This window comes from Lampris incognitus, chromosome 8, assembly GCF_029633865.1.
Source record: "Lampris incognitus isolate fLamInc1 chromosome 8, fLamInc1.hap2, whole genome shotgun sequence".
Classification (NCBI taxonomy): Eukaryota; Metazoa; Chordata; class Actinopteri; order Lampriformes; family Lampridae; genus Lampris; species Lampris incognitus.
This window is the reverse complement of record NC_079218.1, coordinates 4,873,315-4,888,277: the sequence shown is the minus strand read 5'-3', so window position 1 is coordinate 4,888,277 and position 14,963 is coordinate 4,873,315. Positions and strand designations below refer to the sequence as shown.

Here is a 14,963-nt window from a genome sequence, read left to right as displayed (position 1 = left end):
AGGTTTCACCAAGGTACAGGTTACTTGCTCTGACTGGCCAGCTATGTCCAGTGCAAGCCAAAATCCTTCATAAATCCTTTCATTGAGAATTATTTGTGTTAACTTTATTTTCATTACACCCACCCCCATTTGTTGTCAAGAAATCCCATGTGATATTTCAGGGGAGATATGCGAGCTATGGTGCTGCCCGCGAGCAAGGTCACAAGTTAACGTTATCAAAGAAAGGAGAACGAATGGGGTATGTTGAAAAAAATAACTGTATAGATGTTGATTAAAAACTTTGCTCCATTTGCAAATTCCATGGAGAGCAAAGCTGTATTCCTCCAATTATCAAGGAGCTTGTCACCTTGGTTGTGAATTAAGAGTTCTTTGGAAAATATGCAAAACACAAACTTAGATCATATGGCAAGACTTTGTCCAATTACATAACTTGCTTAATGTCAAATACACAGATTCAAGCCCAACACTCAAGTCCACCGGGGAATCAAATTTCCTAAGTAAGTAGGCTACTGGAATGGTATGCCACTGAGATAACGGCAGTGAAAAACTGCGTGTACCTGCAATAATGGAGTTGCCTAAATGCAAAGAATAAAAATTATACCTCTGCGGACTTTGTGTCTAAAAAAATTTAGCCAAGGGGTTGATTTGAAATATTGCATTCAATCAGGGTTAACGCATGAGTGCTACTGCAAGCTATATTGGCTGACTGCTACATCTGAACTTTGTACAGGGAATCAGGGGCCTCTGGGATTTTGTGGGACGTGTGCACTACAAAGTGAGAGTGGGAACCCTGTCCAGCTAATAGCAAATAGTAGGGGCGTCACGATTCTCAAAATCCACAATCCGATTTGACTCTCGATTCTAAACCCACAGTGCGCAAGTTTTGTCTTCCCCTTCTGGCAGTGAGAGTAATTACTTCTCTCCTTTCACTGCTCTCCAACGAGGAAACGCTACACTAATGGTTATCCATGTTTGTCCTCGCTGTCAATTGCTTTCTTTCTTTTTTTTTTTTACCTTAATCTTTCTTCTGAACGCTGAGTTGCTTTTTTCTCTGGAGCATCGGAAGATTTTCTTGGACACTTCTTAGCTTTTTTCCATCATAGCTTCAAAGCCCTGAAGCTTTCTGGGAGAAATCCCTGAAGGTAAGCCAATCAGAGGCATGCGAACACTTTCATCACACTGAAGTTCAGCTCTGGCAAAGCAATCATTGCTGGTTGGCGTAAAACACATCACTACTGGTGCTCCAGCGTGGGAATGTCACCCCAGACACCAGATTTAAAACTCCAGTAATACTGCGAAATACAGAGAGATTTACCTGGCGGTGATGGGCTTAGTCAGCATTGTATGAACTCATTTGGCAAGGGCTTGAAAGTAACATTCATTTATATGTAAAAGCCCCGCACTCTAGCTTTAACGAGAGACTGACATGCCCCGTCTGAACACATGTTTTAACATTGGGAGTTTGAATCACAACCGAAAACAGGTGTGGTGTTATGAATTCAAAGCTATTGGCTACCGTCTTCCTGGGTGGGTGGGGCTCGGTACCGCTCGTCACTTGTTATTTACAAAAAAAATGTCGGATAGCGAGAGTGAGAGGAAGATCCTCTACGAGGATTACAGTTTCGAGGAGGAGGATTGAGTGATACAAATAACTGTTAAATAGATAGATGATAGATATTAAGATAGATAGACAGATAGAGAGACAGATAGATGGCAATACGTCGTAGCAAGATCGATAATAAACTCTCAGCAAAATAGCACAAACTCGAGCCAAGTAGCTAGCAGGAGAGGGTGACAGAACGGCTTCTCCGTGGTTTTACAGCATCTCGCTACGGACACACCCTATATGTGAACTGACTGGTGTGTACGTATCCACCGGCACAATTTGTCATTGGACACCATCTACAGTCAATCACAGATCTCTCTCGAGTGGCTGCAGACGCGCTGTTTTGGCCACTGAATTTCTCCGTGGTCACATTCCAACTCGGAACACAGCCTATCAGTAGGAATTTTCAGATTTTGATGTCAGTATCACTTTAAGGTCACGACTCTCCCTTTAAAGAGAGACTGACACGCCGTTTCTGAACACATTTTTTAACATTGGGAGTTTGAATCATAATCGAAAATAGGTGTGGTTTTATGAATTCAAAGCTATTGGCTAATGTCTTTCCACGCATTTCGCATGCGACCATGGCATGGTGACCACACATTTCGCATGCGACCATGGCATGGTTGTAGGCCTACAGCACAGCAGTGCAATACAACTTTGCGAATAATATGTTCGATGATACAAATATCTGTTAGATAGATGATAGATATTTAGATAAACAGATAGAAAATAAATAGATATATAGATAGATGGCAATACGTCGTAGCAAGATCGATAATAACGTCTCAGCAAAATAGTACAAACTCGAGCCAAGTAGCTAGAGAACGGCTTCTCCCTGATTTTACAGCATCTCGCTACGGACACAACCTATATGTGAACTGACTGGTGTGTACGTATCCACCGGCACAATTTGTCATTGGACACCATCTACCGTCAGTCACAGATCTCTCTCGAGTGGCCGCAGACGCGCTGTTTTGGCCACTGAATTTCTCCATGGTCACATTCCAACTTGGAACATAGCCTAGCACTAAGAATTTTCAGATTTTGATGTCAGTATCACTTTAAGCCTCGTTTTCACTAGGCAATTCCACTAGGTACAATCTCGCAGGAAAATGAAGGCTCGATTTATGGTACAAAATGCATCAACCACTGCACAACCAAAACAGGAAGAGGATAGCGCTTTTGTTTTCCCCAGTGGCTATCGGTAGCGATCCCCAGTAGTGGAAATGGCAGACAGTGGAACAACCAAAATGACAGGGGAAACCCTACACTGTACAAGAAAAAGAACCCTGTTACGGAGGAGGCAAAGAAGGTGAAGAGGGAGGGCGATAGAAACAGAGGTAAAACAAGAGTGAACCTCAGCATTCACTCGACAGAGAGAGCTTCAGTGTTGTATCGAACAATGTTTCCCCATTGAGGTCTGTTTCCCCAAGCCAGATCAAAGTGTTCGCATGGAAACAGGTTCATTATTGGTTGCGATTAGGTTAAGATAAGCGCTGGGTTAAGCTTAGGGTTAGGTTGAAGTTAGGTTAAGGTCAGGGTTAGGTTGAAGTTGGGTTAAGGTTTGGTTGAAGTTAGCTTAACACAATTCGATACAACACACGGGCCTTGAGGGGGCTCCAAACCGACATTCAGTTGGCATTCTTTCTACTGAATCAGCAAGTAACACAACCTACGCACTTATTAACACTACTGGATGTTTTACTCTGCCTTTATCATAGCACTGAGATTGGGGTTTCTAGTTCCAATTGGGATTCTTACGGTTGCTTCTTGCTTTGGACAGTAGTCAGGCTGCTAATGAACAATCAATAAGCAATCCGGATGTCTTTGCAACAGCTGCACAAACAATAACACCATTTGGAAATGCTAGGGGAGGAAAAGTTGAAATGTTTTTAAGTCCCTACACTGGTTGCTTGTCAGTTTCTGTATTGATTTTAAAATTCTTTTACTTGCCCCCCCCCCTTCTTTTCTCCCCAATTGTACTTGACCAATTACCCTTCTCTTCATATCCGGCTTCCCACCCACAGACACGGCCAATTGTGTCTGTAGAGATGCCCGACCAAGCCGGAGGTAACACAGGGATTCGAACCGCCGACCCCCATGTTGGTAGGCAAAGGGATAGACTGCTACGCTACCCAGGTACTTTTACTTGTTTTTAAAGCATTTCATGGTCTTGCACTCGTATATATGTCTCACATGCTTACAGTGTATGAACCAGTATGGCCCTCAGGTCCTCTGTCCAAAGTGCAGGACTAAAACGTTTGGTGAGGCAGCTTTTAGCTTTTATGATACGAGCCATTGGAACAGTCTGAGGATCTGAGAGAAGCTGGAAGTGTTGAAATCTTTAAATGTAAACTTAAAACAAACCTCCTCAGCCGACTTTTGAAGAATGGTTTTTAGATATGAGTTACCATTCCTTATTTATTTTATTATATATTTACGTTCTGAAATTTTATTCTATTATCTGTTATTTTATCAATATTATTCTCATGTTTTATCCTTCTTATTGATTTTATTTTTCGTTGTTTTATCCCCCCCCACCCCCTTTTTCTCCCCAATTGAATCCGACCAATTACCCCACTCTTCCGAGCCGTCCTGGTTTCTGCGCCACCTCCTCTGCTGATCCGGGGAGGGCTGCAGACTACCACACGCTTCCTCCGATACATGTGGAGTCGCCAGCCGCTTCTTTTCACCTGACAGTGAAGAGTTTCACCAGAGTGGCGTAGCATGTGGGAGGATCACGCTATTCCCCCCAGTTCCCCCTCCCGCCCGAACGCACCCCGACCAACCACAGGAGGCGCTAGTGCAGCAACCAGGACACATAGCCACATCCGGCTTCCCACCCACGGACACGGCCAATTGTGTCTGTCGGGACACCCGACCAAGCCGGAGGCAACAAGGCGATTCAAACCAGTGACCCCATGTTGGTAGGCAACAGTTGTTTTATCTTTTTAATCCATTTTATTTAGTTTTTCATCTAGCTTTTATTTAACTCTATTTTCATTATTCAGTCTTAATATCGGTCTTTCAGTCATCTGTGAAGCACTTTGAACGGCACTAACCTGTATGAAAGGTGCTACACAAATAAAGTTTGATTTGACTTGATGAATATAGATAGAATATTAAAAAGTTAATACTAATCAAATGCCGAAATTACTATTCAAAGGTGTTTTTTTTCCAGTTTTTATAAATGCTAACGTTAGTGAATCTTGCCCTTCTCGCCGCTCGTGATGGTTACCCTAAAATTGTGAAACACACAATAAAAATGACTCGACTTGACTCTTGCACATGTGCACCTGATTCAGCACGGTAGCACTTAAGGTTAAGGATTGGTTAAGGTGAAGTTTAACATCCCGCGAGAGATTCACAACTCTAGGGTTACCATCGAGACACGACGCTTCTCACATGTCAAAACGAAATGCTTGTCACGTCTGACGAACAAAAAAGTTTTCCGAGTCTGACTCTGAATCACAATCTCATGTTCAATGTGCTAATGTTAATCTCTAACGTTACAATATCAAAAATGGCAGAAGCGATGCACTCCTGGAGATCACCACTCCTCACCATTTAAGTAGCACTGTGCGGAAAGTTTTTGGATTTCCATCAACAAACGGAAAAATAACAACTAAAGAATGGTAAAGTTGGAATGCCTCTAGTGGACTGAACGTATAACAACCACATGCTGATTGTGGCATTGGCAACACATAAGCCTGTGTATATAGGGTATAGGAACATATTAATAATTAGGCTAAATTTGAGCATTAATAATTTGAATATAATTCAAACATTAAAAATACTAAGGAATTAAATTCTAATGGGATTATAGAGGAAGACTAGCGTATGGTACTCGCATGTAGCATAGCCTACAAACTCTTTTTTTTGTCAACAACACGTTGTTTACAAAACTCATGGGGAAGGCAAAATGCTGCCACACCGGTGACTTCGGGAAAGCAGGAGGATTTTCCAGTTCTGTTGTTTCTCTATCATCTCTGACTCCAGCAGGGGTCATGGTGTCTCAAAAAGTGCAACTGCAGGCTACCAGTAAACTGCTGTGTTGTTTTTTAAGTGTTGCTTTGTTTTGGGGGTTTTTTTCTTCCTCCGGATGTGCGCCGGACACATGCAAGTAGGTGAGGGTTAAGAGAAAAAAAGAAAATACTGGGAGAATCACTGATCTTTATTCCAATCGATTTTTGATTTAGAATCAAAATCGTGACACCCCTAGTACATAGCAGGACAGCCAATGTGACCCTACAGTACGAATGAGCTAAGGGTATTCTGTTCCTGCTTCTCTACCAGTGCCAGATACCACCTGACAGTCAGCAGGATTCATGGATATATTCCACAGAATGCAGAGACATAAACCTGACAGGCTGACTGATATCTACACAAGAGGCCTCTGCCATATAAATGAGTGACCTCCAAAAAAACCCTTGCCCCTTCATTTCCCATCACATCTCAAACTGCTAAAAAATGGCAGTGTACTAAAAATACTCTACATGATCTGCTCAACTAGTGACATCTGAAATGTGCATGAAATAGCAGGTCATGTATTAGTGATAGTAGCTGGCGATCCCTTGGGTGTTTCTTAGTAACACAAAATGACCTTGACATGCCAATGACACACAAATCAGGGAATGCACACTTCAAACACAGCCTGGCAGTTCTGGAACAAAGAACTATCGTGTGAAACGGAAAACAAGAAAATGAAATGCAACATGATATTATATGTATACACTCAACAAATCAAGACAAAACTTGCAGGAAAAACTGGGGTATATTAGTCATGCAAAATACTAAAAGTTCAATCCAAAAGCCAAGCAAGTTATAAAAGATGTAGTGGTTGAATTTCACAACAAGCATTTCACTGGGGCTGCAGATGGGGGAAAAATAGTACAGCGCATGGACAGTTTTAATATACATAATAGCCAGCACAATAATTTGCCATTTCCACTTTGCTCCAAAGCTCAACTCCCAATCTTATAATTAAAAGGACCTTAAATAGGAGTAAAAAAAACACTCCATACACCTTGCCTTGTCAATTTCAGCCTACGTAGAAACTCTTGTAATATAACTTAACTGAACATATCCTTTCTCACAAAACAAGATGGTAACAATGAACTTTCAAGGAGAGAAAAACTTAAAAGTCTGATACATGTTAACATCACCTCGTGCCTACTACTGAATACCAAACACTGACAATTTTTACAAGAAATTAGTTTAAAAAAAACAAAACAATGAAGGCCTCAGTCAATGGAAGGATGTCTACAATCAGGCCAAGAGCTTCCAAAGCTTTGTGAGACAAAGAAGAGGTTGTGCATTCCTACCACACCGCTCACTAAAACAAATGTTTCATTATGTCTGGAAAACAAATTGACCATTCGAACAGACAAATTATTTTCCTGAAGCCGAGAGGTAGGCAGGTCGCATGTCTCATTTTGAGGCTCCACTGAAACACCAAAGACCCTATGATTTATTCATCAGCTCAGACGTCTCGCAGCAAGCAGCCTTCACCCAATCCATAAGCTTGGATGGGCACGAGTGTTCTCCACTCTCTCAACCTGACCCACTAAGCAGTTTAACTCACAGTTCAACACATTTTCCTTTAACGCCCTGTCATCAAAGGAAAAATAAAGTTCGGCAATAGAAACCACTCTTAATTAACTGAATGTCCTGCACCAACCAAGCAGCTGTTGAGAATCAATACATGTAACATAGTGTCTCTACTACACTGTTTTATCCAGTGTTGTATGTGAGCTTGTTATCCAGCTACCAACGACAACATCCGCTAAGTGCTTACCTGTCTAACTGATTAGCCCCTTCAACAGGACCGGTTACGTTTAAGATACGAGTGAATGGACCTGGGCAAGTTCGGGGGGGATCCATTCAGTCTACCATACTGTATTCACATTGCTATGCTGCCAGGCAGCTGGGCCGTTTCTAGCCACCTTCATTCAAAGCAGCTTTTTTACTGGATAGTCTTTTGAATGACTTGTGTAGTTGGAGATGGGATATTTTTTTGCACATTAAAAGCATTGTCACCACTGCTCAGGTTTAACATGCACACGACTGCAGGGGGATCTCCGGAGAAAGGCATTCTGCACCGCCTAAGGTGGCGACGAGAGCAGGAGTGACAAGCTATCGATGGTACCGTGTAACAACTGCTTACCGGGGCCCCCCGTGTTGTAGCAGTGTCATAACTAACGCTCGCGTCGAGGAGAGGCTGGCTGGCTGGCTAACGCGTTAGCACGCAAGCTAGTTGAGATGCTAAGTCAGATAAACGTCATCGCCGCCGACTGGCGAGTTAGCTTAGCTGGTGACAGCTAGCTTAGCTCCCTACTAGCTTAAGCTGGCGTTGTCTCTCGCGACCCGCACGCGCCGTTAAACGGCTGCCGAACACGTCCGGACTAAACGAACCGGCTGGCGAGGAAAACCAAACGGCGGTTCCGACCAGTCGGGCCGACGTGAGCGCTCGTTCATCGGGCATACCTGCAGGTGCTCCTGGAAGCGGATAGGCAGGACCTGAGCCATGGCGGTGCCGCTCGACTCTCCTCCTTATTCCCTCTAAAGGCTAGCGAACGTTTCTCGGACCCTGGCCGGACAGCCCAAGGAGCGGCTAGTTTGAAGCGCAGCCAAACGACACTACACGTCCGGTTCTGAAACGTGACCCGTACTCGCGTCCTCTAACTGGGTTAGTTGCGGGCTCGCCCGAGCTGCTGACTGCCGCCTGCCGCTGCGCTGACACCCCGGACCTGCAATGGCGGCGGAGGTAAACTTCCAGCGGAGGAACAGTCCGGAAGTGAATGAGCGGATGAATACGGAGTCGCACTTCTTAAAGAAGTAGAGCGCCCCGTCCGCGCCACTATTAAAAGTCGACGTATTCGGAGTTCGGAATGTGCATTTCGACTCCAGCGAGGGAGAATTCACTCCTGCGGGGAATATTAAGGGACCCGGGGAGGCCAGATCGGCACTATTTCTTTGAGGTTCGACCTTTGATTTTGCCACATCATTCGTCTTTGTGGATTGGCGTCACTTCCTACTTTTTTTGTGTGATTGAAGCGTATGAAGCGCTCGGGGCGGCGCAATGATTGCGTGGCGCGCCCGCGCGCGCGCGCGCACGCGGAAACACGCAGCCGGGGGAACCGCTCACACACTTACACACACACTCACACACACACTTACACACTCACACTTACACACTTACACACTTATTCACTTACACACTCACACACTTATTCACTTACACACTTACACACTCACACACTTATTCACTTACACACTTACACACACACACACTTATTCACTTACACACTCACACACATATTCACTTACACACTTATTCACTCACACTTACACACTCACACACACTCACACACTTACACACTTATTCACTCACACACTTACACACTTACACACACACTTACACTCACACACTTACACACTTACACACTCACACACTCACACACACACTCACACACACACTTACACACTCACACACTCACACACCCACTCACACACTCAATCACACACTCACACACTCAGAAGAATACCAGGTGAAGCAGTTTTATACTGACCTCCCTCGTCGGCTGAGGTACACATGGCATTGATACGCCGTCGCGTCGTCCCCCAAAAGAAATACTAGATCAAGGTTCAGTGTTATTGAATCTAAGTGTATGACTACGGGGTTCGGTCAGTTTTGTCAACAACTAATATAACATCCCTGCAACTTTCCCCTGTCACATTTCAGCACTACATTTGAACAGTACATTGCGCCACACAAAGGGAAGTCGCTTGTTCCACATCATCAATGAGATACGTCGTGCACAAAGTTGTTAATGAACTATTCTGTCACATAGGAAACTGCACGTTGCCGTCTCTCATCGTGAACTCTATTGTGCTGAAATTGTCTTGTGCTTGTGGGAGCTATAGATTTCTTTTCTTCATTTAGTTAGAAATTACACATCTCTGCATAAATTTAATACAGGCCTAAGCCCATTGTACTTATTGTAGACATACGTCATACAACCACGATGAACTTTCTTTTAGAAAGTAACTAGCCATTCAGGCATATAGACACTGGTGAATGCGAACATTAATGAGAGTTGTTCTCTTTATGTAAGTACTAGAAGAACCCCGCTACAATGTAGCGGTTTGGTTATCCACCCGTCTAAGTCTCCCTCCTCTTCATCCTGCCAGCTAACCGCCTTCCCCTTGCCCATAAACCCCCCCCACTCCAACTCCCTCCCCCCAAATGCTCAGAAGCATCTGAAATGCCGAGAAAAGTGGTTTTTAGCCATTTTTAGAAAATGCATATTTTGCATAATTATGCATAATTATGCATAATTATATTTTAATTTTCTGCTATTTTTCTGGTCCTCTCTGGAACAATACCTACCACCTCCAAAAAAATTTATATAGGATCATAAGTGCATTTTTGCAAAAATGCATATATTTTGCATAATGCCAACAGTCCCAGAAATTTTTGTTTATATAGGTGAAAAAATGAAAGATGCTCAGAATCATCTGAAATGCCGAGAAAAGTGGTTTTTAGCCATTTTTAGAAAAACGCCTATTTTGCATATTTATGCATAATTATGCATCATTTTAATTTTCTGGGATTTTTCCCTTACTCTCTGGAACAATACCTACCACCTCCAAAAAGAATTAGGATCATAAATGCTTTAGTTTTCGGTCCTGCTATCTACACTAACACCCACACACACACACACACACACACACACACACACACACACACACACACACACACACACACACACACACACACACACACACACACACTAACACACACACACTAACGCCACACACACACACATTCTGAAAATATATGAGTGACTAGAAGAACCCCGCTACAATGTAGCGGTTTGGTTATCCACCTGTCTAAATCTCCCTCCTCTTCATCCTGCCAGCTAACCGCCTTCCCCCTGCCCCTAACCCCCCCCCACTCCAACTCCCTCCCCCCCAAATGCTCAGAATCATCTGAAATGCCGAGAAAAGTGGTTTTTAGCCATTTTTAGAAAATGCATATTTATGCATAATTATGCATAATTATTTTAATGTTCTGCTATTTTTTATAGGTGCCCCTGATCATCCCCAATAACCTCCAAAAAGAATCAAGGCCCCAAGTGCTTTAGTTTGGCCGTTTATAGACTCCCACACAGACACACACCACACACCAGACACACATTGTGAAAATATATGAGTGATATCTGTGGCCTGGATAATTTAGCGATATTTACTGCATGCTGTCGCGAATCAAGTTACTTTGTTGGTAGCATTGGGAAACATTTTTAACTATCTTGAATATCAGTGCGTGTTTTAAGATGGGAGATTTTGGAGGTGCGTGTGATAAAGGAATCTATAGGACCCAGCTTTGGAAAATGTAGCTCTCCAACGCATTTTGTTGAATCCTGTTGTACAGGGTTTCCGTGTGTGTGTGTGTGTGTGTGTGTGTGTACATACACACAGGGTGTTGTGATGCGTCTAGTGCAGCAGTGTGTAGTTGGAGGGAAGGTGCATGTGTTCTTCCAACCCGCTTGTGTCCTTCCTGCCCTTAGCTTGCTGCCGCTGGATAGCCTTTGTGGCGAATAGGGAAGCATGCTAGCGTGTAAGCCTTCCCTTGCTAGTACATAGCCTCTCCTTCACCAAGACTCCTGCCAGGCCTCCCCCGTGGCCACACGTGGTAACTGGGGTCTTGCGGCCCCAGGCTAACTTGGCAGGGGGTCTCGGAGCAGCAGTGGGCCCCAGAGATACGGTGTGCAGGCCCACCCTGGTGGACACGCCCTGGCACCTATCAACCACTGCCCCGCTGCCTTGTGGGTGAGTCTGGAAGACATAAGGCTAAGGGAGCTTACCCCAACAGAAAAGCAAGCTGTGGCGGCACGCTTCAAGGCAGTTTCTGAAAAACTGGATTTTCGGCAGCCCCCTGCAGTTGTGTGGAGGTGCCGGTCGTCTAGGGATCCCCCTTGCCATCGGAACCATCTCCTCTACAATCAAGTCATGTGGCGTTGGGAGAAGCGCCCCACCCCCCATGCCACTTTAAAAACCATCTCTGCTGCGCAGGTATCTTCTGCTATCTGAGTCCTCCACAAATAGAAGAAGATGGTCATCATCGGGCACGATGGACAACCAGCAAGCAAGCAAGTGTGTGTGTGTGTGTGTGTGTGTGTGTGTGTGCGTGTGTGAAGCAGGGGAATAACTTGACAATGACCATGCGTATTCAGTTGAGGTTATGGTTAAGGTGAACCTACTCCGTGTAAATAAAAGGGGAAAATCAATAATTCTATCAACTGTGCTGTTCCCACACCAGTGCCCCTATGAGAAATGTGGCCAAAAGACTAATTCCTCACCATCTTGGGTGACATCCGTCACTTCTTTTAGCTCCATGTTGAATTTAAGTTCACTCTGTTTTGCAAGCTCGGCAAAATATGCTAGGGCAAAGACTTCCTCAGAAATGACTCATGTTCCTATAGCACATCAGGATGTCTGAGTTAGAGCAAGGGCTTGGTTTACCAGCATGTCTAACAGCAGTGTTTAAAGGGGCAGTTCACCCCAAAATCAAAAATGCATGTTTTCCCTCTTACCTGTAGCGATATTTATCCAACTAGATGGTTTTGGTGTGATTTGCCAAGTTTTGGAGATATTGGCTATAGAGACGTCTGCCTTCTCTCGAATACAGTGGAACTGGATGGCACTCAGCTTATGTTGCTCAAAGCACCAAAAAATAATAAAAAAAAAACATTTGAAAAACTCAACAGCAATGTCTCTTTCCAGAAATCATGACCCGGTTACTCGAGATATTCCACACACCTTGTTGTGAGCAGTTTCCTGTAGGTTGAGTTTGGTCTCAGAAAATAGTTCCCACATGAAACTGCTCACAACAAGCCGTGTGGATTATCTCGAGTAACCGGGTCATGATTTCCGGAAAGAGACGTTGCTGCTGAGTTGTTTTGCCATTTTCCAGTTCCGTTGTATTTGAGAAAAGGCTGATGGGCAGCATCATGGCCTAGTGGTTACCTCACAGCAAGAAGGTCCTGGGTTCGAACCCCGGGGTTGTCCAACCTTTGGGGGGGGGGGTCATCCCAGGTCGTCCTCTGTGTGGAGTTTGCATGTTCTCTGCGGTGGGTTTTTCTGAGTGCTCCGGTTTCCCCCACCATCAAAAGAAACATGCACGTTCGGGCTAATGCTCCTGTCTGTGCCCCTGAGCAAGGCAACGGGAAAAGGACTGGAGTCGGTCCCTGGGCCCAGCGTGGAGGCGGCAGCCCACTGCTCCTAGCTACACAGATCGCAGCTAGGATGGGTTCATTTGCAGTAAATGAGTTTCCTAAAAGGGGATTCATAAAGGAAACTAGCTTAATCCTACGGCCGATATCTCCAAAAGTGGGGGAAAAAGGAAATACAAGTCTAAGAAACAAACCTGTCGCCATAAAACGTATGCGTGTGAAGTAAAGCAGAGTTTACTGAATCCTTCATTTGGTTGTCCTGGTCATTTTGGAAGTTTTTTTGGTCATCTTTAGCATCTAATTTCAATACGCAGATATGCCGTGTGACCTTCTCCAGAGAAAACAGGCACGCCGGCTTGAGCGTTTTCTGGCACACGAATGGGGTCCCTTTTAACATCAACGTTTGTGGGCCGGACAGCTGGCTCGGCTCAGGGACAAGACGCAAGACGGTTGCGTTGGGTGGATGCTGCGCTCAAGTGATTATTTCCCCTTTCGGCATCCAAAATTTCTACTGGCACAGGATATGACATTATTGCTTAATCTGAAGACTGCAAGTTAGAAAAGTCGTCTCCAGAGTGTGACGGCGGGGCTGACCTCTTTGTGGGGATGATGTACATACGCTGAGCCAGCACCTCCCCATGGCTGCTGAGTCACAGAGAAGATACTGGAGGCCAAATTCATGAACATGCATTATTGGTCAATGCCAAAGCCATACTGGTTGAAAGATAAGACAGAAGAAAATGCAGAAGGCACACACCCAAAAAGAAGTGCTGGCTAGGGACAAGAGCACGTAAGTGGAGTACGGTTAGCCATGTTAGCCTCTCTCTGACGGGCTTTTCATTGTTTTGCCATTAGGCTTCCTCGGGGTGGCGTAAGTCGGGGCTTTCTATTTCCTGTACAACAGTAAATCTGTGTACACGGGTGCGCTCCTTTGCATCACGATACATGCGCATGATTAAAAAAAGATGACGCACGTTCACATTCAGAACATTAAGTCAGCAAATATGACGACCCGAGGCTCTACTCCGCAGTCACAAATGGAAGCGAGGTTAGGCCAAATGACGTCATCCGTTTTGTTAGTATAATTCATTATAATTCTGGAGTGCCCTACTTAGCTCGCTACCACCGTGACCCGGCCCCGGACAAGCGACCGACGATGAACGACGAGATATAATTCATAAAGATGAAATAATGGTCAGATTAAAAAGCATGCACTTTTGTGCCGCAAAATGTCCACTTTTAAAAAGGCACCCGTCAAACGACAGACCTCGAATAAGAGTCCCAAGTGAGAGCGGCGCAGTGACATTTTAGTGCGGGCCGCCCCGGATGAATAACTGAATAATCAGCGGAGGACTATAAAGGTGTACTGATTATAAAGCACCAGCTGCTGAGACGGAAGGACGATACCAGAGCGCGTCAATTAGCATAGACGTCTCCCCAACCACTTCACTCCGGGATTAAGACGAGACGTGTAGTCGCCCACGCTGAAGCCTAATCAATCAAAAACATAATGCTCGCCGTCTGCAGGGAAATCTTCCTACCCATTTCGGGTCCTGACCCGCACTTGAAGAAGCGAGAGTGCAGGGGAAGGCTCCCTGAATGGTCTATTCACATCGCTGTTGCCATGGATTCGGAGACCCGAGGAACACGGGGACACAGTGGCTTGCAGAAAAGGCCGTGCTTATCATAAAAGGGCAGCCTTTGGGCTTTATGTGTGGACATCACAGGCCCACTGTGTATGTGCTGAGCCTCAGGCTCGGTGTTGATGAAACGCAGCCCGTGCCCTTGTCGTTTTCTATTGCCACTACAAGACACTGTGTCCTTCCCCCCCTTCTGTGTTGCAGGTTGCTGCAGAGCGAGCTCGGAGGCCATGGTGAAAATGGGTAGTTTAGGTATGAGGAGATGCTCAGATGAGGTTAACAAAAAGGTGACTGTCCCCTTTACAGATTCGTCAGCTAGCAGACGCGTGAGCTTTGGCGAGGGTTCCGGCACAGATGGGAGCTCTGTGTCGCTCTGCGGCTGGGAGGATCCCGTCAGCGGTGCAAAACACGAGTGAGAGGGGCAGACGCTGGGATCCGGAACCAGGATTGAGAAGTCCCATAGAAGCCAACTGGCCC

The 14,963-nt window shown here is 45.1% G+C and overlaps 1 protein-coding gene across 1 annotated transcript in view; it reads right to left on the bottom strand.

The window, feature by feature from the left end:
* The window catches only part of cltca (clathrin, heavy chain a (Hc)), a 54,663-nt gene extending 46,263 nt beyond the window's left edge, over positions 1 to 8,400 (bottom strand). Inside the window, exon 1 of the mRNA XM_056285538.1 lies at positions 8,096 to 8,400. Coding sequence (XP_056141513.1) covers positions 8,096 to 8,137 — 42 coding nt within the window. The 5' untranslated portion in view covers positions 8,138 to 8,400. The remainder of the gene's footprint in view (positions 1 to 8,095) is intronic.
* Positions 8,401 to 14,963: the final 6,563 nt, after the last annotated feature.